We start from the raw sequence: 22,315 nt of genomic DNA, 5'->3' as shown, positions 1-22,315 counted from the left end.
CTGAGAATAAGCAAGTCAGTTCCACCTATGAGCCTGTAAAATCAAAAACAAGTGAATTATTTCCTAGATTCACTGGAGTACAAGAATTTAGTAAATATACGCATTCCAAATGGGAGAAATAAGCCAAAACGAAGGGGACATAGGCCCTATGTAACTCTGAATTCTAGTGGGGCAGCCAAATCTTAAAGCTCCAAAATGATCTCCTTTGACTCTATGTCTCACATCCAGGTCACGGTGATGCAAGTGGTGGGTTCTCATGTTCTTGGGAAACTCCACCCTGTTACTTTGCAGGGTACAGCTCCTCTCCTGGCTTCTTTCACGGGCTGGTGTTGAGTTGCTGTGGCTTTTCTAGGCACACAGTGTAAGCAGTCAGTGGATCTATCATGCTGGGGTCTGGGGATGGTGGCCGTCTTCTCACAGCCCCACTAGGGAGTTCCCCAGTGGTGACTCTGTGTGGGAGCTCCTACCCCACATTTCCCTTCTGCACTGCCCTAGCAGAGGTTCTCCATGAGGGCTTTGACCTTGCAACACTCCTTTGCCTAGATATCCAGACATTTCCAAACATCCTCTCAAATCTAGGCAAAGGTTCCCAAACCTTAATTCTTGACTTCTGTGCAGCCACAGGCCCAACACCACATGTAAGCTGCCGAGGCTTGGGGCTTGCACCCTCTGAAGCAATGGCCTGAGATGTACAATGACCCCTTTTAGCCATGGCTGGGATGCAAGGCACCAAGTCCCGAGACTGCACAAAGCAGCAAGGCCCATGGCCCAGCCCACGAAACCATTCTTTCCTTCTACACCTCAAAGCCTGTGATAGGAGGGGCTCTTGTGAAAACCTCTGACATTCCCTGGAGACATTTTTCCCATTGTCTTGGTGATAGATATTTGGCTCCTTGTTACTTATGTGGATTTCTGTAGCAAACTTGAATTTCTCCTCAGATAAATAAGTTTTTCTTTTTCATCATATTATCAGGTGTAAAATTTTCTGGACTTTTATGCTGTGCTTCCCTTTTAAATATAAGTTTCAATTCCAAACCTATATTTGTGAATGAATAAAACTGAATGCTTTTAAGAGCACCCAAGTCACCTCTTGAACACTTTGCTGCTTAGAAATTTTTTCCACCAGGTACCCTAAATCATCTCTCTCAAGTTCAAAGTCCCACAGATCTCTAGGGCAGGGGCAAAAGGCAGCCAGTCTCTTTGCTAAAGCAAAGCAAGAATCACCTTTGCTTCAATTCCTAATAAGTTCCTCATCTCCATCTGAGACCACCTGTCTGGACTTCATTGTTCATATCACTATCAGCATTTTGGTCAAAACCATTCAACAAGTCTCTATGAAGCTTCAAACTTTCACACATCTTCCGGTCTTCTTCTGAGCCCTCCAAACTGTTCCAATCTCTGACTGTTACCCAGTTCTAAAGTCACTTCCACATTTTTGGGCATCTTAATAGCAAGCAGTACTCCACTCTACTAGTACCAATTTACTACATTAGTCCTTTCTTACACTGCTAATAAAGACATACCTGACACTGGGTAATTTATAAAGGAAAGAGGCTTAATTTACTCAAAGTTCAGCATGGCTGGGGAGGCCTCAGGAAACTTACAATCATGGTGGAATGGGAAGCAATGACATCCTTCTTTATGTGGTGACAGGAGAGAGAAGTGCAAGGGAACTGTCCTTTATAAAACCATCAGATCTCATGAGACTTATTCACTACACAAGAACAGCTCTGGAAAACCCACCACCATGATTCAGTTACCTCCAACCAGATCCCTCCCGCAACATGTTGGGATTATGGGAACTACAATTCAAGATAAGATTTGGGTGGAGACATAGCCAAACCATGTCAACTATTGACGTTAAAACATCAAAGCTATGAAGACAACTAGATAGTAATGTTATCTAACAAATGAGCTTGGTTTCTTTCTACATAGATAAGAAACATCAAAGTTACATAAAAATTACATGAAAACTTTCAGAGTCTTGAAAATACTTTTACCTATTGAATGGTAGCTATGGGAACAATTTTTTATTTAGTGGCTTAAACTATTTATTTACAATGTCTTATTTTTATTTTGTTTTATTTTATTTCCCTGAAATAGGTAAGATACCAAAACCTGTGTTATTAAGGAATTTGTTGCACAGACCTTTGAACCACAGTGACTGGAGGGATCTGTAAGTAGTGGATTTGTTTTATTTAATTCAAAGTCTGGACATCCCACATAGGGTTGAGCAAAGAAGTTTTCATCATTTCATGTGAATCTTCCTTTGGGCCCCAGAAATAATCATTTCACTCTATGAGCCAAAAAACAGCCAAATATTTTAGTTACACCATGCACCCTAATATGGGTGCATGGTGTAACTAAATAGCTTATACTCAATAGCTTATACTGTGTTATCACTGGAACAAGACCTGCTACTGAGATGTAAGGTTTGCTTTTTAGATTTCACAAAAAGGAAATCATCACATTGTGGGAAGAAAGGCTACTTAATTATTTCTGCATAGACATATAGAGGTAATTTTAGAATAGGAATCAGGGTGTATTAGTTCATCTTCCTGCTGCTGTTAAAGACCTATCCGAGACTGAGCAATTTAAGAAAAATGTGTAATTGGACTTACAGTTCCATGTGATTGGGGAAGCCTCACAATCATGGAAAAGGGCAAGGAGGAGCAAATCATATCTTACGTGGATGGCGGCAGGCAAAAAATAAGAGAGCTTGTGCAGGGGAATGCCTCTTTTTAAAATTATCAGATCTCATGAGACTTACTCACAAATGTGACATGTTGTCACAAGAACAGCATGTAAATGACTTGCCTTATGATTCAATTACCTCCCACCAGGTCCCTTCTGCAACATGTGGGAAGTCAAAATGAGATTTGGGTTGGGACACAGCCATACCTCATCGTTCCACCACTGGCCCCTCCCAAATCTCATGTCCTCTCATTTCAAAACCAATCATGCCTTCCCAACAGTCTCCCAAAGTCCTAACTCATTCCAGCATTAACCCAAAAGTCCACAGTCCAAAGTCCCATCTGAGAACAGGCAAGTCCCTCCTTGCCTATGAGTCTGTAAAATCAAAAGCAAGTTAGTTACTTCCTAGATACAATAAGAGTACAGGCATTGGGTAAATGCAGCAATTCTGGCCAGGTCTGGGGGCTTACACATTCTGGGAGGCTGAGATGGGCGGATCACAAGGTCAGGAGTTCGAGAATAGACTGGCCAATTTGGTAAAACCCTGTCTCTACTAAAAATACAAAAATTAGCCAGGCGTAGTGGTGGGCACCTGTAGTTCCAGCTCCTTGGGAGGCTGAGGCAGGAGAATCACTTGAACCCAGGAGGTGGAGGTTGCAGTGAGCCGAGATCACACCACTGCACTCCAGCCTGGGTGACAGAGCGAGACTCCATCTCAAAAAAATAAATAAATAAAATAAATAAATAAAAAATACAGCCATTTCGAATGGGAGAAATTGGCCAAACAAAGAGGTTATAGGCCCCATGCAAGTCTCAAATCCAGCAGGGCAGTCAAATCTTAAAGATCCAGAATGATCTCCTTTGACTCCATGTCTCATATCCAGGTCACACTGATGCAAGAGGTGGGCTCCCATGGTCTTGGGAAGCTCTGACTCTGTGGCTTTGTAGAGTATAGCCCTCCTCCTGACTTCTTTCACAGGCTGGCATTGAGTGTCTGCAGTTTTTCCAAGCACACAGTGCAAGCTGTCGGTGGATCTACCATTCTGGGGTTTGGAGGACAGTGGCCCTCTTCTCATAGCTCCACTAGGTGGTGCCCCAGTAGGGACTCTGTGTGGGGGACTCTGACCCCATATTCCCTTTCTGCACTGCCCTGGCAAAGGTTCTCCATGAAGGCCCCACCCCTGCAGCAAACTTCTGCCTGGGCATCCAGGAGTTCCCATACATCTTCTGAAATCTAGGCAGACATTCCCAAACCTCAATTCTTGACTTCTGTGCACTCACAGGCTCAATACCACATAGAAGCTGTCAAGGCTTGGGGCTTGCACCCTCTGAAGCCAAGGCCCAATCTCTACATTGACCCCTTTCAGCCACAGCTGGAGCAGCTGGTTCACAGAGCACCAAGTCCCTAAGCTGCACACAGCATGGCGACCCTGAGCCTGGCCCACAAAACTATTTCTCTTGCTCTGCCTCTGGGCCTGTGATGGGAGGGGCTGCCATGAAGATCTTTGACATGCCCTGGATACATTGAGACATTTCCCCATTGTTTTGGGGATTAACATTCCTCTCCTTGTTACTTATGCAAATTTCTGCAGCTGGAATTTCTCCTCAGAAAAAGGGATTTTATTTTTTATCACATTGTCAGGCTGCAAATTTCCTGAATTTTTATGCTATGCTTCCCTTATAAAACTGAATGCTTTTAACAGCACCCAAGTTACCTCTTGAATGCTAGTTGCTTAGAAATTTCTTCTGCCACATACCCTAAATAATCTCTCTCAAGTTCAAAGTTCCATAAATCTCTAGGGTAGGGGCAAAATGCCACCAGTCTATTTGCTAAAACATAACAAGAGTCACCTTTGCTTCAGTTCCCAACAAGTTCCTCATTTCCATCTGAGACCATATCAGCATTTTGGTCAAAGCCATTCAACAAGTCTCTAGGAAGTTTCAAAATTTCCTACAATTTCCTGTCTTCTTCTGAGCCCTTCAAACTGTTCCAACTTCTGCCTGTTACCTAGTTCCAAAGCTGCTTCCACATTTTCAGGTATCATTTCAGCAGAGCCCACTTCACTGGTATCAAGGTACTGTATTAGTCTGTTTTCATGATGCTGATAGAGACCTACCCTAGACTGAGAAATTTACAAAAGAAAAAGGTTTAATTGGACTTACGGTTCAATTAAACTGGGCTTTAATTGGCTGGGAAAGCATCACAATCATGGTGGAAGGCAAGGAGGAACAAGTCACATCTTATATGGATGGTGGCAGGCAAAAAATGAGAGAGCTTGTTCAGGGGAACGACTCTTTTTAAAACCATCAGATCTCGTGAGACTTACTCACTGTCACAAGAACAGCATTTGAATGACTTGCCCCATCATTCAATTGCCTCCCACCAGGTTCTCACACAACAAGGGGGAATTCAAGATGAGATTTGGATAGGGACACAGCCAAACCATATCCCCGTGGTTTTGTTTATCTCATACCTATAGTATTATAGACAGAACTACCATTATAATGTTATTGTAAAATAAGTCACAGTTACTATAGCATGAAACATTTCTGAAATTATTTCACGTTGTGGTTTTAGGAAAGAGTTAACCGTGGATTTGTAAATTTTTTTTTTCTATTGTTTCTTTTTTAACCCTGAACCATCTCCTTCTAAATATTGACAGTTGGATTTATTAGATGAATAGTGAATGAGGATTCTGCATGGGTTGCTATGTACAGCTTACTGAGCTTGGAAAGGTTTAAGCGAGACATTTTTCTTTAAAAAATGTTTCTGTAAATAATTCTGCAATCTATGGATCTCCTGGCTGCAGCTGTACTGAGCAATGGTTAATCATACAGCCAGTACAGGGATATGAAACTAGCAAAGTACCAAAGTTGACAGACCCCCCCAAGACCTATTAAAACCATCCTCTTGCAAGTAAAACACATTTCGGTACATATAGAAAAAGAAGATTTGATAAGCTATGTCCGGTGAATCCAGACTTGCTGGATTTAAAATGCCTTAGGCTGCTGTTCTTTTTTGGTATCTTTTGCAAATCATTAGTAAAGCTTGTATGTAAGTCTCTTTGATGATTTGGGTCTCTGTGATCATGGAATTTGTATAATATTTACTTTGTTAAAATGAAATCTTTATAAAAATTATATGATATTGGGTAGCACAGGTGTTACTAGCTACATTTCAGAAAGGGACTTATACTGTGGTGATAATAGCAGCACAAAGAAATCTAGAGCAGCAGCAATTTCTTTATAGCTGATATATGCCAGATATTGTGTTAGGTAACTCATATGTTTTACAGTTATCCAGTATGAAGCCATCTATTTAACATGAAACTCATAAAGCTTAAGCTCCAGGACACTTCTTTTGCATGGGCTTCATTTAAGAGCCTGGGAGGTCTCCTAGAAATATGTTTACATGGTCATATTATTAGTAAAATTTGCCAGAGTAAGATTGACCATGATTAGTTAAGAACGTTGTTTTACCACTGCAACTACTCTTTGTCGTTTCGCCTTTTGTTAGGTAGAGTGGAAGGGGCCAGCAAGGAGAAAATTCAAATAAAGATTCATTTATTTGGGGTTTGTATACTATATTTACATGACAGGGTATAATTATACAACCTGTCATTATTTTATGTATATTAATGCCGTCAATCCTAGTGTAAATGGCTTTCTGGAATAACCTTGTCATTCCTGATATAGTTGGGATATGTGTCCACACTCAAATCTTATATTGAATTGTAATCCACAATGTTGGAGCTGGGACCTAGTGTGGTGTAATTGGACCTGGGGGTGGATCCTTCATGAAGAGTTTACCAGCATCCTCTTGGGCTGTTTTTGTGACAGTGAGTTCTTATGAGATAAGGTTATTTAAAAGTGTGTAGCACCTCCCCTCTCACTCTCTTTTGCACCTATTCCAGCCATGTGAGACGCCTCACTCTCACTTTGCCTTCTGCCATGATTGGAAGCTTCCTGAGGCTTCCTCAGAAGTAGAAACTGCTATTCTTCCTGTACAGCCTGCAGAACCATGAGCCAATTAAACCTATTTTCTTTATAAATTACTCAGTTTCAGGTATTACCTTATAGCAATGGAAGAATGAACTAATGATATGTTATGATGACCACAAAGAAGACTGAGTTTGTACCATGGCATACATGTGTTTTATGGTGCCCAGAACATAAAATCTATAGGCAGTGGAGGAGAAACAATATTTGAAATGTACAGAATTAGAAGCTAGTCTGTGGAAATTTCTCACAAATTTTCTAGTGCATATGAAATATATGTAATAGAGATTTTCCTAAATTTTTAAATAATCTAAAAATTTTATAATACTTACCAATAACAAGACATGAAACAGAAATATTTCTAAGGTATCAATAAGAAACATTTTTTCACCTTGCATATTAGAGTATCTTACTCTAGAGGAAGTTAAATTATGAAATCTCTTATAAAGAGGCACTCACTCAAAGAGACTGCAGCCAAAAATATAATATTAAAAAATCACAGAGTGTTTCAGAAAGAAAAAAAGATTGTTTTCCCAGATTTCCTGGTATTTTTTTGTGTTAACTTTTTAATACAAATAATAATTTGTTGTAATATCTTTACTCATTATAGTCACTTCTGTACCTTGTGTTTGTAGTTTTATTTCTTAAAGTTAGATCAAATTTCATGTGCACTAAGTCCATGATTTGCCCTGCCTTCAAGGTCAATACTATTCTTTGTATTTTTCATATGAAAAACATACCTGCTGGGGCCAGGATTAAAATATCATCTAACAAGTTTTTTTCTATTCTGGTGAGCTTTCTTTTGTCTAGATTACATCAATCATAAGGGAGCGAAAAAAAGTCTGATGTCCTGAAGAAGACTATATCCATATATGGAAAGAATATAAAAGCGTAGACATTCAATTATCTGTTCATTCTATTGAGTGCCAAATTAAAGTTTATTTGGTTTAAACAGATAACACTGCATCCCTGATGCAGGCTGATATGCAAAATATTCTGTTATTGCTATACTTTCATTATGTAAAATATTTAATTACAAAAATATGTCTTTGAAATTCTAAGTATAATCTACCTTTATTTTATAAATTTAGTATTACCATGTTCTTTTTACTATCTTATGCATGTGGGGGATTTAGACAACTTATCTCTGAATGGTAATATGTTTGTTCAGAAGTGTAAAACTATTCTAATCTGGATGGTCAAGAAAGAATCAAAAGCTTTATCTGAAATTGAGAATAATTTGGAACCTATTTAAGAAAGAAAATGACCAATCCAGGTAGCCAAGACTTGAGTTTATTTATTGGATTCATATCTCCCTTCTTAAAAGGACATTTACAAACTCGATTTCAAAAATAAAAGAAATTCTTTATGACAAATTTCACTTTTTAATTTCAATATTACAGGTATGTTCTTTTGTGATAAATTATCAGTTGAAACTGTTCCAGTGAAATCTGGTATCAATTAATTTAACACTTTATATAAGAAATAATAAAACATTTATTTTCAAGTCTTACATATATTACTTAAAATAGATACAAAATTCAGTTTTTAATTTTTAAATTGTATTGCTATTTCAAGCTACCTTAAAGTAAATACCTTAGTGGAAAAAAAAGTTTAGATTTTCCTGAATGACTTAAAACAAATACTCTTAATAACAGTCCACCATATGTCATTTATTTAGCAATTAGGTAGGTCAAATCATTTATAAAATTATCTTGAAAGGAAAAAAGTAATATTTGTTGGGCAAGTAAAATAATTTTCGAGACGGTTATAATATGCAACTTAGAATCAAATTCAAGAACTTGATTGATAAGAAAATCTAACATTGCACAAATTCATAAATAATTGCTTAATTTCCATCTTTAATATTAACCTGCATTATTGAAGCACACTGGAAACAATGAGATGAGATAAGGTAGAAAAAAAAATTATACATATGATTGTTTGCTTGACGGAAGCATTGATTTGTTAATATACTTTCTTACACACATTTCCCTGTCCAGAAATATAAACTTGCTTGTTTTCCATATATACAAGTATCCTGTGAAATCCTGGATTCTGAGAAGAAAAAGTTTGAGGTATAGCCTTGAATAAAGCATCAAAATGCATAATATTTTTGGCTGAAATTCAGCAAAATGACTGTCGGCAGAGAAGAGTTGATCAGAGTGTGCTTCCAAAAGTCTTCCAGATTTTTGCCCTCTGAGAATTTTGTTGGCGACATCAAATAATTGAACTCTTCAACATCAATATATACAAAGGCATTTTATTATTAACCAAAGAAAGGGACTTAGAGTCATCAGAAATTACAACTTTATTTTTTCATAATACATATATTTATTGCCATCAGAGTTCTGCAATTCTCATAAAATTAGAGTCAGATGGAATTCAGGGACACGTGCAAGTTTTGGAAATGGACACAGATAACAGTATAGAACTGTACACAAAATAATTACAATTTATTAAACACACTGTTTTAGTACATCCTGGATGGATGAGAATGAGCACCATATTTTTATGAATATATATTTTTCTCTTTTTGTTTTCTACAGCACCAAAGAAATTCAAATAGGAAAAGGAGAGTTGAAAATTGGGAATCAAGAATCAGCCCTGTTTCCATCTTAGCCACACTAACTTACATCTTTATGACTTTCAAAGCTTTTGCCATGTGATTCTGCCCCCACAAGGGCATCGGTATTTCCTAAATGGTACCTGTATATGTAGCAAGTTGTTTTCTATACCATCCTTATTCAAAACTTGCATGTGGCACAAAATGGGTTGGTGGCACCAATGTATATTTCCTGTTGATTTGATATGTTCTTTGTCTTAATCTTAGCCAAGAAAACAAACAGGACCAACTTCAAATCCGAACTTCTGATTCTGATCACCAAAGTCATTGATCATGACATCAACAATAGGTACTTGATCAATTTTTGGTGTATTGATTTCAATGACAGTCTTTTCATAGCCTTTTCTGGACTGTAAAATAAAGCAGAAATAAAAAGTTATACGATCTTTTAAGATTTTTAAATGTATCTTATTTTTTCTTGGACTTCTGAGTGGCGGTAAGAAGCTGAGAGAGAAGAGAATAGAAAAACCAATTTTCTATTATCTATGTAATAATTCTTATCACTGATATAGTTCGAAATTTTGAATATTGATTAGTACATTTAATATTTAGCTGTAATTACTTAACTATGATAGTGCTATATATTTTGTAATTAAAAAGAGTCGAGTTAATAAATACAATTTAATATGAAAATTGATGTTGGTATTGAATCCTCATATATATATATATTTTTTTTTCTTTTCTTTCTTTCTTTTTTTTGAGATGAAGTCTTGCTCTGTTGCTCAGGCTGGAGAGCAGTGATCTCAGCTCACTGCAACTTCTGCCTCCTGATTTCGAGCCATTCTCCTGCCTCAGTCTCCTGAGTAGCTGGACCTACTGGCATGTGCCACCATGCCCAGCTAATTTTTGTATTTTTAGTAGATGAGGTTTCACTTTGTTGGCCAGGCTGGTCTTGAATTCCTGACCTCAGGTGATCTGCCCGCCACGGCCTCCCAAAGTTCTGGGATTACAGGGGTAAGACACCACACCCAGCCCCTCCTGTATAAATAATACATCTTTACAATTATAGTTAAGACATACATAGTCAAATTCTCTTACAGAAAAAGTTGAATACAGGTTCAGAACTATAACACAGAAGGTCAAATGTCAAAAAAATTTCTTCTGCTATATGTTAATTTTATGAATATTTAACAATAAACTATATAGGAAAAGCTTTTCCCAACTCTTGCTCCATTCATTTGCTTTATTCTCTCTTCTTCATTCTACTTGCACTCCACTCATTTTGATGAAAACATGAACTTACTTATTTACAATTGTGACTTCTCTTCAGTCATCAATACTCAGCTAAAGCAATGAGCTTTTTAGGGCACCTATTTATTATTTTCTTATATAAAATCTTATGTGTGTCAACAAGGTAGTTCTATAAGATAGAGATAACAATAATGATACTGGATCTCAAACTGATATAGTACAAATTAACAAGCTTCTTATAAACAAAATATAGGGCTAAAAATTATTGATATTATAAATGGTATAATGGTGATTCCTTTATCGGTCATTTTAAAATCACCAATAAGGAGGCAAATGAAATAAGTTTTTTTATTTTCTTTTTCATTTTAGGAATAACTAGCTGTGATGTGATTCAAATGTCAGAATAAAATAACATATAATCCAAGATTATCTTCTGTTATGCCTTTAAAAATGTTTCAGAGTGTCTGTGTGCATAACTGTGTGTGTGTTAACATTACTGGTTTCTCACATACCATAGTTTAACATGTCAAGATTAAGCATCAAATGTTAATAACAACTGACATCCATTTCATGAGAAAAATCTGGGTAAGGACCAACTGAAACGGTGACATGCTGCCTATCATCTCTGTGAAGGAAGACAAGCAGAACTTATACTCACCGCACAGCCATCATACAGTGCTTTGATGAAAGGGTTATTGTCATAGGACATCTCCTCATCATTTGATCCCAGGAACCGAAGTGCTTTGTCATAACTTCCTGATGACACATCATACCAGGCTGCTGACTGATGACAGTGGTAGGTGAAATTTTGCCGAGCAGAGGCAGTCAGAAGTTTCAGGAATGTCATTTGCACCATATTGATGGAATTTCCTTCAACATCTAAGTATGAAAGCTAGCAATAAAGGAATAAAAAGAAACCTAATGACTCTGTTCCTCTTTTATGCTACAAAGAATTAAATCACTGCCGACGGTGAACTGTGATGCCAGAAGCATGTAGATGAATCAAAAGACCCACCTTAACCTAATGAAAAAAAGTGTACATTGAGGGTCAGAAGACCCAGAGACAAGATTTTATGAATTGTATCCCACTAAGTTACTGTAGCCACTGCTTATCTTTGAAAAAATCACTTTATCTCTATGTCTTAGTTTCCTAAACAGTAAACACTATAAAAAAATGCTTTAGTTTCCAAGAAATGTTTCAATATATTTATGTATCTTTTTGAAAAAAAAATTGGTAAAATAATGGAACAATGAAAACCAAGGAATCTTAGAATAATGCAAAGATTAGCTGGTTTTATGTTGTTTGATTTTGACTATTCCTTTCAAACATTTCAAAATGTATCAACTTTACCCAAATCTGTAAACATGTTCCTACACTTTTCATTTTGGGGCTATAGTCCTCAAAGGTTATTAATGTTTTCAGAAATGCCTGTTTGTCTATTTTTAGATGATGTGTGTATTCAACACTGTATTGCCAGCACCAAGCATAATGTGCAAGACAAGACAATATTTGTTGAGTCAATACTTATTCTGTAATTACAGCAGGAAAATAGTCTCAGTTGTAATTTATTAGCAACTGTCTCATATCATCTTTATAAATTGTCTTATTTTTGGTAATAAAAATATCTGAGTTCAGCTGTAACATATACACTTAAATTTGAAAAAAAAAAGGTTAAGATGTTCACCTAGACTATAGATTAGGTCAATGTAAAAGCAGTTATCTGTTACTTCCTTCCTTAAAACAGATTTTACTTAGTTCTTACTGAATAGTAGGTCAGATCCTGAGTATTCTTGTGGGGTTGAAGAAAAAAATCTACTGGGAAAATTCAATCCACACACATTGAGTTCTATCTGTATATATTTTTAAACTTATACAAAGATAATAATGTAATATGGATATTTAATATGCAACTTGAAGACTGTAATAGAGAATTATAACTCCAGTGGAGAGTGTCAATAAAAGTGGTTAATATGCATGAGTTTGTATAGAAATAATAACTGTATAAATAATCATAAATGGAAAATAATAGCTTTTCAAAGAAAATTAAACAACTGAGTAATTATCTGGATAACTGGAAAACACTTTAAATTCAATAAATTCTAAATAAAATACTTTAAACACATGTATATGTTTAAACACTTTTAAAGATTAATTTAATTTTGACATCTAATCTTAAAATATCTTTAGAAAATTATTGAACTGGTAATTGTATGGAAATCTTTAAATTTGTGCCAGAACAGTCAGAAAAAGTTGCACATTCCAACTTTTTGAAATGAAGAACAAAGAAGGAATTAGGTTTCAAGCAAACAGAAAGTGAAATAATAGGAAGATATATATTAAGTAGATATTATATTCTTTATATTTTTATGATGTCTATCTTAGGTACCTAATAAATTGTATGCATGATTTGATCCTTGTTTTCAGTAAATTTAGCATATTTCCATTTACTTTTATACAAAAATGTTAGGTTGCTTTAAGATACCACAGTGGTCTAAGAGATATTAAGTGGAGCAAACTAGAGACCACAGGGAATCCTCGTTTAGCATAATTTAGACTTTCACTGTTAAGGTCCAGAAATACATAATCAGAATATCACTTCTTGAGTTTGTGAAAAACCATTTCATGTTGAGGTAATAACATACCAGTTTTCCCCTCTTAAATTCACTAAACCAACTTCCTGGTTTCTCCTTTGGCCATGATGAAATTCTTACCTGTTGCAAAGGAACAGAAAAGTTAGTAAGTAGGTGAAAATTTACAATATAAACAGTATTTTTTATATACATATAATTCATTTTCAGTAAGACTAAGAAAATAAAGAGTGCTTAAAATAGTTTTAAAATGACACAAATTAGATTATACAAAATGAGACAAAGAGAAAAATTTGAGATAGATCCTGTACATTCTATGTAGTGAAGATTGAGTCATTTCCTTTTTGTCGTCTTTATCAGCTCTAAAGGAAAAGGGGAAAGTCAACCTGGTAAAGGCATACTAAGGGTTGTAGGGGACATTGGTGGAACACAGAAACCCTTTGCAAAGGAAATTCTCAAAATGTCAGTCAGCTTCATCAAGCAAGGCAGGTACCGTCTTCACTCCATAGCCAAGGAACATGTTTGAAAGTATTTAGCCAGTAGCTAAGGAGAGATGCTGTGTGAAAGGCACTGACTGGAAACAACCCGAATTACTCCCTGCTGGTTAGAATATTTAGAATCTTTTATAGATCTGCATTTATTGTTATGCTTTGTGAAGAACAGCAAAGGGTATATAGGTCCTCACAATAGGGAACTCGAGTTATCTGTGTAAGACAGCATTTTCTGTTTTTCCACCTTTCTCTTGAGGCTAGAAGAGCTTCACTGTGCTTCATTACATGCCAAGTAGGGTTGGGAGATGGAAGTTGTTTTTTCTCCTGCCCTTACTACCCACTCTTTACTCAGAAACTTAACTTTTCTCCCAAAACCATTAGTCACACATAAAGCTGCTTGTTTTGCCTTAAGGAGTTTCTGTGCCTCTATTGTCCACACCATTTACTAGGAAGAATGAGATTTATTACATGATAAATAAAGACAAAACGTTCCACTTATAAAATGTTTGGAGAATATAGTTATGCTCATGAACAAACTTTCTTTACATTAATGATTTGCATTTAGCTTTGGAGATAGAACTCAGTATACCGGTAATACTGTTACATAAAAATTAAAGAATTTGTTTAAAGAAACTAAATATTTAAAAAATATGTAAGTGCAGAAAAGACGTATATAAAAGTTTAATTCTTTATAAAATTAGATATTTTGGGTGTAATATGCAGCTGTGAGGTCTATGATGTGGTAATTGGGCAGAAGAACACTATACTGGCACTAAAATTTGAGATTCAGCTGTGCTGTGTCATGGAAAGCCACAGAATTTTAGAGAGCAAGCAGGTGCAGAAAGAATACATCTGGGTAAAAAATAAAGAAGAGAAGTATTTGTTAACTCTGTGCATCAATTTGGTGCTTATTCATGTTTATGCAAATGAAGTACTCTAATTATTTTCTAAGAAAAGCAGATAAATGAAAATATGACAGTATAATTTTCCTGTTTAGTTCAATATTGCAAAACATGGCAAGAACTGTCAACATTCACCACCAAAACAGATTGGTACTTACTCCCTCAGATTTTTTGTCTGGATAAATGCAAGTCTCACCACCAGATGTGAAATTACAGTAAACTTTGAAGGAATCTCCTGAGCAACCTTGGTTAGGATCAATCCAATATTCACCTAGAAGGTAGCAAAAAATATGTCATATAAAAATTCATTGACATCATTGTTGAATGCATTAGATATCAAATTTTGTTAGAAAGAGAAATAAGGAAAACAAATATTAATAGATCTTTTCCCTTTTAAGCTTTTGGGCATATTGGGGTACGTTTTTTAACAAAGAGTGATACTTTCTCTTGTCTGCCTCGAAGCTTTGCAAACGCCCCATATATTCTACCTGGAATACCTTTTTAAAATTCTTATCATGCCTATCACTTTTTGGTTTCAGCTTAAATATCGTCTCCTCAAATATTAACATTCCATTTATCCCTGTGTAATAAATTGCATGCATATTGACCTCAGAAGGTCCATACTTGACTCCAAATCTCATAAGTATTATTTACTACTTAAGTAATCTGAGTAGTGTAATCAATATATTTTCTTCCTAGTTTATTCATTTGTAACAACGGAGGTGATATCGTATCTACTTAGCCTCAGAGATCATACCTCTGCCTTATTTTATTAAAAAAAAAACTTGCAATAAATGTACTCTCTCTTTGAAGGGGGGTCCTAAGAAGGACTACTTTATATATTTTAATGTAGCCTGCTATTAATGCCATTGCTGAAATGTTGCCGAACACATTTTATTATGTGAATAATCATCACCATTCATTTGGTGTTATGTGAGTAAGCATGGAAAATAGTGGGAGTAACAAAGTTATTCTTTAGATAACTGACAATATGGCTTTAGTTAACAAGAGTTACTAGGAGCCAAAAGTGATATACATGTAAACATTACTTTGCTTCCTTCTGTTGGGGCTCAAAATATGATACCCCCACGTGAAAGCCTCTGAAGCAGTTTTTCTCTGACCTCTGCCCTCCTGTCTCTCATCCCTCATTCTCCCTTGAGGCAAGTCCTGGAAATTAGAATTCCTCCTCCCCAAAGTGGGTCATAGAAACCAGAACCACTTTTTTGCAAAGACAGCAATAAAACCTAAACATATTACTCTAACTGTTATAGTACGTAGTCAGTCAGACATAAACAGGGCAGGAGAGCCCCGCCAACCCCACCAGGAATGTCAGGCAACCATCAGATGAAGGTCAGGCAGTTGTTAAACTGGCTCGCTAAAACAACAATTGGTTGCAGCTGGTGCCAGGGAATGGCCTTCTCCCTTTCCCTCATAGAAAACACCTGAAACTGGTGACCAGCAGCTTCTTTATATGATCTCAGGAGGTGGGCTACTGGGCTTAAGCATGTGCACTAAGATGTAAATGGCTGGAGTTGAACTGGTAGATAACCTTCTTCTGGGAACACTCAACTGGTAAGGGGAAAAACGCCACAAGTGAGCATGCGCACAACTCCAGGAAACAAAATGTGTGTGGGGCCCCTCCCAAGTGCTGACAGCCCACTGCACTAGCGGACAGCCCACCCCAAGGGAAGAATCAGGCAAGAAGAAATGCAAACCTCAGAAACATGCCAATGTGGAAAACCCCAAGTCAAAGGTCAAACCATGCACTTGAAGCCCTCAAGTCGTCCGCTTGACCCTCTTACAAGTGTACTTTACTTTCTTTCATTTCTGTTCTAAAACTTTTTAATAAACTTTCACTCCTGCAACCCTTAGTATACCATATGGATTTGCCACTGCTAACATAACCTTCACCCACCTTTCTGTGTAACAGCTGGCCATAAAGAAATTAAAATCCTTATTCCAGAGGAGTTATACTCAGTACCTGAGAGGATGGAATGCTACAACACAGAGGCCAGGGAGAATCTGAACAGAAGGCCTTAATAGGTTTCCCTACTCAGGTTAGTATCATTAGCTCATACCCTTTTTTTTGTCCAATATTATATTGCATTTCTACACAGCTGTCCCTGCCTTATCGAACCTAAGCATAAAATTAGACAGCTTCCTCTGTATCTTTGGAGCTTGAATCTGAAGGCTCCTATGTTATGTTGAACTATAATCAAATACATTTTTAATACTTTTCTCTTGTTAACCTTTTTTTTTTTATAGGGGTGGCAGCCTTGACCTTTATACTGAGAAGGAAAGGAATCAAATTCTTTCTACCTTTATACTTCCAACTGTTTTTCGTGCTGCCACTTCATTTCAAATATTTGAATTATATAAGTCCACTGGTTACTAACTTTTAATATTTTAAAAGCTCAAATTGCTTATCTTGGTGCTGGAACTCTACAAAATGCAATATCAACCTGCTTTATCTTCTGCTACTACTTGTATTTAAACAGGAAAAGTATTCTTATAGTTGCATAACTTCAATATCTTTTTTAACAAAAACATCTATATTTTTTCAGATTATACCATTAATATACTCATGTCTGAAACAAATTAGAATTCCCAGGAAAAAAAAATACAAGGAAATAAAAAAAAAATCCTCTAAGATTTTACCAAGTAGAGATAACCACTGTAAACCTTTGATATATCTTATATGGTTTTTAGGAGTATATAACATTGAATTATCTAAATCATCTAAATCCTTTGCTTAAATAATACCAGTTAAAAGTAAATCTCCTTATAAATCACTAAACTAAATGTATATTTTTCAGATAAACACATTATAAACATGAAGATGTTAGATACCAGTTTGTATAAGAACACTAATAATTACCTGTGTTTTACCTTTAACAGGCTATGCTTGATTAAGATAAGAAGATTTTTGTGACATCGTTTTTTTTATGCTGGCTGTTTCTGAACTACACTGAACTCTTCTATCTGCATTGAGTTACTTAGATCACAGTTATAACTGCCAGTATATGACTGGTAGTGCAAAACAATATTTTCTACGGAGTAAAGCGGAGACAAAATAGTTTAACATAATCTGGGAAATTTAAAAATCAGATGAAGATCTGCCCCTTACTACTTTAATAATTGTACGAGTTAAGTCAACTAACTTAGCAACCTGAAACTCTTTCTTTCTCTGACCAATAGGTATATAAAGGTTTTGTCAAAGAGTTGGTATGAAAAATTATCCTAATTGTTATTAGTAAGTAAGCTATTCACAGCTGTTTGGAATATCTGTGGATCAATTAAAGATACATTTTTGCCCCAAGCGATCCCAATTCTTAATATTCTGTTCACCAAATCATTGCCAAACTGATAGATCAAATATACATCAGTTATGCTATTTACACATATCCATATTATTCATATTAATCTAAAATAATAATCATATTAATGTAAGTATTCACATTAACATGAAGTTAGTAATCATCATATTACAATATACACATGTATGTATACACAGTATCCATTCTGTGATAGTTATTACAAGCAAAGTACATTTGTGTTAGCTGTAATCATCCAAAAATGATCTTGTCATAATTTAATAAAATCCCATTTAACAGACAAGGATTTTCCAAAGCAAATCTTGATTTATGCAGTATAAATGATTTTTTCTGCCTAGAAGATAATTAATAACTGTTTCATTTTATTTAGAGACTGTATTAAACATTTAACTAGAATGAATGAGCTGACAATGCACCTCAGAAACTCAGGGGCTCGGTACATTTGCTTTGTCATGTATTATTAACATACCATCTGGGAAGTCAGGATGGCTGAGTTGCAGGTCTTTACAAGTTCGGGCTGGATTGGTCTGAGTACCCATTGGAAATTTCATATGCTCGATATCTTGTTTCAGGGAATTGAGAGAACCAAATATTTCTTCCATTCCATCCGAGTAATCAAGAATATTATCATCTGCATCTGCTTGCATGCCTTCAGTATGTCTTCTCGTTTTCTTGGAGGACAAGATTGGTAAAGGCTGAATGACTTCACCAGGTGGACCCTGTAAAGAATATAATGTGAGTGCAATTGTTTCATAAAGTGGAATATTCTGCAGATATTAATTATTACTGGTTATGTTTTTGTTATAAGAAATTAGAGTTGGTTTAGCTTTTCAGTAGCTACAAAATTTATGCTATAGGATAAGTTTATAAATATATAAACGTCACAGATTCTTCTATGATGAACTTGATGGAGATACTGAGGTAGGTGAATAAGTTAGATGATTTCTCGCCCTTTATCTATACAATAATATAGCACAGATTTGTGTAGATATGTTATATATGTTAGTCTCTTGTTTATTAATTAGTCATCATTTATATGCCCTAACTCCACAACTAGATTGTAAAGTCTCTGAGGATTAGAACAGCACTTTAAAGCTATTGTGCTATCTAATCAACTGTCTATTATATTTGATGATAATTTATATTATAAAACATTAAACTTTAAAAAATATGTACACATTAGTTTGCTTCAAGTATGTGTGACTTAAATTATTATAAATTAACAAACTTAAAATCAATGCAACCAGACTTGAATTTACATTACGAGCAGGGCTATATCAAATGGTTATCATATTGTCAAGGGTTGAATTGTATCCCACAAAAATTTGTAATGTTGAAGTCCTAATTCTCAGTATCTCAGAATGTAATCCCATTTGGAAATACAGTCACTGAAAATATAATTAGTTAAGATAACGTCACCAGAGTGGGCCCTAATCCAATATAAGTGATATTCTTATAAAAAGGAGAAATTTAAACACAGATACACCCAAAAAGGGAAGATAATGTGAAGAGACACAGAGGAAAGACAGCCACCGCAAGCCAAGAAGAGAAGTGCAGAACAGATCCTTCCGCCATGGACCTCAGAAGGAACCAACACTGTCGACACCTTGTTCTAGGACTTCTAGCCTCCAACACTGGGAGACAATACATTTTTGTTGTTTGAGCCACCGACTCTGTGGTTCTTTGCTATGGTAGCCCTAGCAAACTAGTATACACACAGTTGGAAAGATTTTAGCTCAAGAAAGAAGAATAACATTTCTTTCACATGGATCTATATTTTAATTCTACCATTTAATTAGTTATGTGAAGCCTAGAACATTTTAGTATTAATAAGTGGTAGCTATTACTATTGCTTTTATTAGTATCTTTATATATGCACTAGGAAAAAATGTGAAGCATCTGAATTTTTGTCATTATTCCTAGAGTCAAGTATAAATGTATCTTTACGGCATAAAATAAGTTGGTTTCATTAATGTGACAAAATAGTATATGATTCTCTTGAAAAATTAATAAAAACAAGACTATAATATATAATTAAGGTATTTATATTTGAAGAGTGAAATCAATTAAAATTTAAGTCTTGGCATGTAGACTTGATTACTTAAATGATATAGTTAATGTTTCCTATAAAATCAGCACTTTTGACAGAATATGCTTTTTGTCTATCTTATAAATTCAGAGAAATCATTAGCAGCTTCCAGATGCGAATTATCAGAACATCGCTCTTGTTAACATGTACTTACTGGAGGCCCAGGAGGCCCTGGAAGACCACTGTCACCTTTCTGGCCAGCAGGTCCCTGTTAGAAAGAAGAGAGAGGACATAAATAAAGAAGAGGCAATTAAATAGGTTTCAATGCAAAATTAAATTGTCAAAGGGAAAAGTACTTACAGTAGAGCCTTTGTTACCCTTTGGGCCTTGAGGACCCTACAAAATGCAAATGCAAAAGCACAGATAAAAATCTGGAGCATTTGTGTCTCTTTGTTATATTTGTAACTTAACCCTACCTTATAAGGTTATTTTGTCTTCTACTTACTGGTAAGCCTGGAGGACCAGGTGGACCTAAGGGACCAGCAGGACCAGGAATTCCCTAGAGAGAGAATCAGCCAATTTAAAGGGATTTTCTCAGCTATTTCATATTCATGTTTTCATAACTTTTCAATATTTTCATAACAGCATACACTGTAAAATTTAGAGAATGCAAAAATATTTCTGAATGGCTTAAATATTTTTCCATGGTGAATCTAAAAAATAACTTGTGCAAAATAATCGGAATTTTTCCTATGTTTCTACAATAGCAATGAGGTTTTTGTTTTCAATCTATATGTGTTTATGTGTATATTCCTTTATCCCTTAGAATATGATTTACAGGTGATGGGAATTTAGTTCATGTTTGTTTAAATAATACTCAACTGTAATTTTTATGGTTTCTAACTTAAATATTTTAAAATTTATTTACTCTAGGGCTGAATAAAAATATCTTTTTAAGAACATTACTGACTTAAACAAATTAGAATTAAGACACTCAATTCTTTCTTTGATCATACTTAAAGGACTGTGTGTGTGTGTGTGTGTGTGTGTGTGTGTGTGTGTGTATTATTGGAAATGAGTAGAAAAAATAACCTATATTTTTACTCACCCCATCCCCTTTTGCTCCTGGAGATCCCTGAGTTCCAGGGAGCCCACGGTCACCTTTTTCCCCTTGTTCTCCTGGAGGACCAATCAGGCCAATTAAACCAGGATGTCCCTTTGAAAGGCAGAGAAAAAAATTAATAACATGTACATTACTATCTTCATAAAATTTTAGTTATAAAATATTTGCATATTAAATTTCTAAAGCATAAAAATGAACAATGCTGATAAAATAACATTAAAATAACCCTTGTGAATGAAATATACAGTTAAAAATCTCCTTCTCATCACCTAACTGGATCTTTTACTGCTTACTTTAAGTGAGGGCTTTATTAAGCATTGGAAGTATTACAAAACAAAATGCTTTCTAAAAATATCATTTTAAGTGTTCCATTTGAGGAATCTCTAAACCAATAATGATCATCCATAATATTAGTTGAATAAATAACAGAAGACTCATTATTTTAATAAGCATCTCATTTAATATGAAATAATTTCTATTCTTCAGAGACTCTGCAGTCTTTAAAAGGCATTTGAAGATTTAAAAATAATCCAAACAATAATAATACCATTTTTTAAAAGGTTAATTTCTCTAAGTACTTGGTGCAACTCAGCATAAATTCTAGTACATCAAATTAGTATTTGAAAGATATTTCTAGTTTAAAATTTTTATTTTCATGTTTAAATACATAAAAATAGATATTTTGTTATTCAGTCTGTTTATTTTCTGAATAGTTATTTTAGTATAACCATATGCTTTCTCCATATGGTTGCTATAATGGAACCTTGAGAAGATATAGCACTGAATTCTGGCACATTTTTCACTATGTGCATATTTTCTCCCCTCTACATACATCTGGGAAGCTAAGGATTGAAGCTTTTTTCAGGATTAGAATGATGAAGATATTGTTTGAAATTTTCTTTTGAATGATTTTAATCTGCAAAAGCAAGGCTATTAGTATATAAAAGCATTTTTTTTATTAATAACACATTCTTTTATTCTCACCTTTTCACCCTTGGAGCCAGGGTCACCTTTGAGACCAGGTAAGCCAGGAGGTCCCTAAATAATAACAACAAAAAAAAAACAAATACAGAGTAGGTATGAATTAGAGAATCCTACAACTAGTCACAGACCTAGTTTGGTTTTGAAAATATGGAGTTGAAAATAGTAATGATTAATGTTGCTTTATTTTTAAGGCTTCTAAGTAAAATTTACATATTTAAAACACTATGGTTTAATTTGTAACCATAATATTGATAATTTTGATTAAATGAATGTAAAGTTAGAAATAGAACATGGTTATACGGCTTTTCAGTTAAGAATAAAGTGTCATTTTTTAAGTACACTAGTTTTAGAA

The 22,315-nt window shown here is 35.1% G+C and overlaps 1 protein-coding gene across 2 annotated transcripts in view; it reads right to left on the bottom strand.

Moving 5' to 3' along the window:
- Nucleotides 1-7,970: 7,970 nt before the first annotated feature.
- Nucleotides 7,971-22,315, bottom strand: part of COL11A1 (collagen type XI alpha 1 chain) — a 243,381-nt gene continuing 229,036 nt past the window's right edge. For both annotated transcript variants that reach the window (XM_024230767.3, XM_054530629.2), the window contains exons 58-67: nt 21,964-22,017; nt 20,965-21,072; nt 20,362-20,415; nt 20,217-20,252; nt 20,071-20,124; nt 18,297-18,546; nt 14,651-14,763; nt 13,154-13,222; nt 11,169-11,402; nt 7,971-9,669 (exon numbers count right to left, since the gene is read on the bottom strand). In XM_024230767.3, coding sequence (XP_024086535.2) covers nt 9,523-9,669; nt 11,169-11,402; nt 13,154-13,222; nt 14,651-14,763; nt 18,297-18,546; nt 20,071-20,124; nt 20,217-20,252; nt 20,362-20,415; nt 20,965-21,072; nt 21,964-22,017 — 1,119 coding nt within the window. In that variant the 3' untranslated portion in view covers nt 7,971-9,522. The remainder of the gene's footprint in view (nt 9,670-11,168; nt 11,403-13,153; nt 13,223-14,650; nt 14,764-18,296; nt 18,547-20,070; nt 20,125-20,216; nt 20,253-20,361; nt 20,416-20,964; nt 21,073-21,963; nt 22,018-22,315) is intronic.

Source organism: Pongo abelii, chromosome 1 (assembly GCF_028885655.2).
Source record: "Pongo abelii isolate AG06213 chromosome 1, NHGRI_mPonAbe1-v2.0_pri, whole genome shotgun sequence".
In the NCBI taxonomy this organism is placed as follows: Eukaryota; Metazoa; Chordata; class Mammalia; order Primates; family Hominidae; genus Pongo; species Pongo abelii.
The sequence above is the reverse complement of the archived record's forward strand: the minus strand, read 5'-3'. Positions and strand labels throughout refer to the sequence as shown.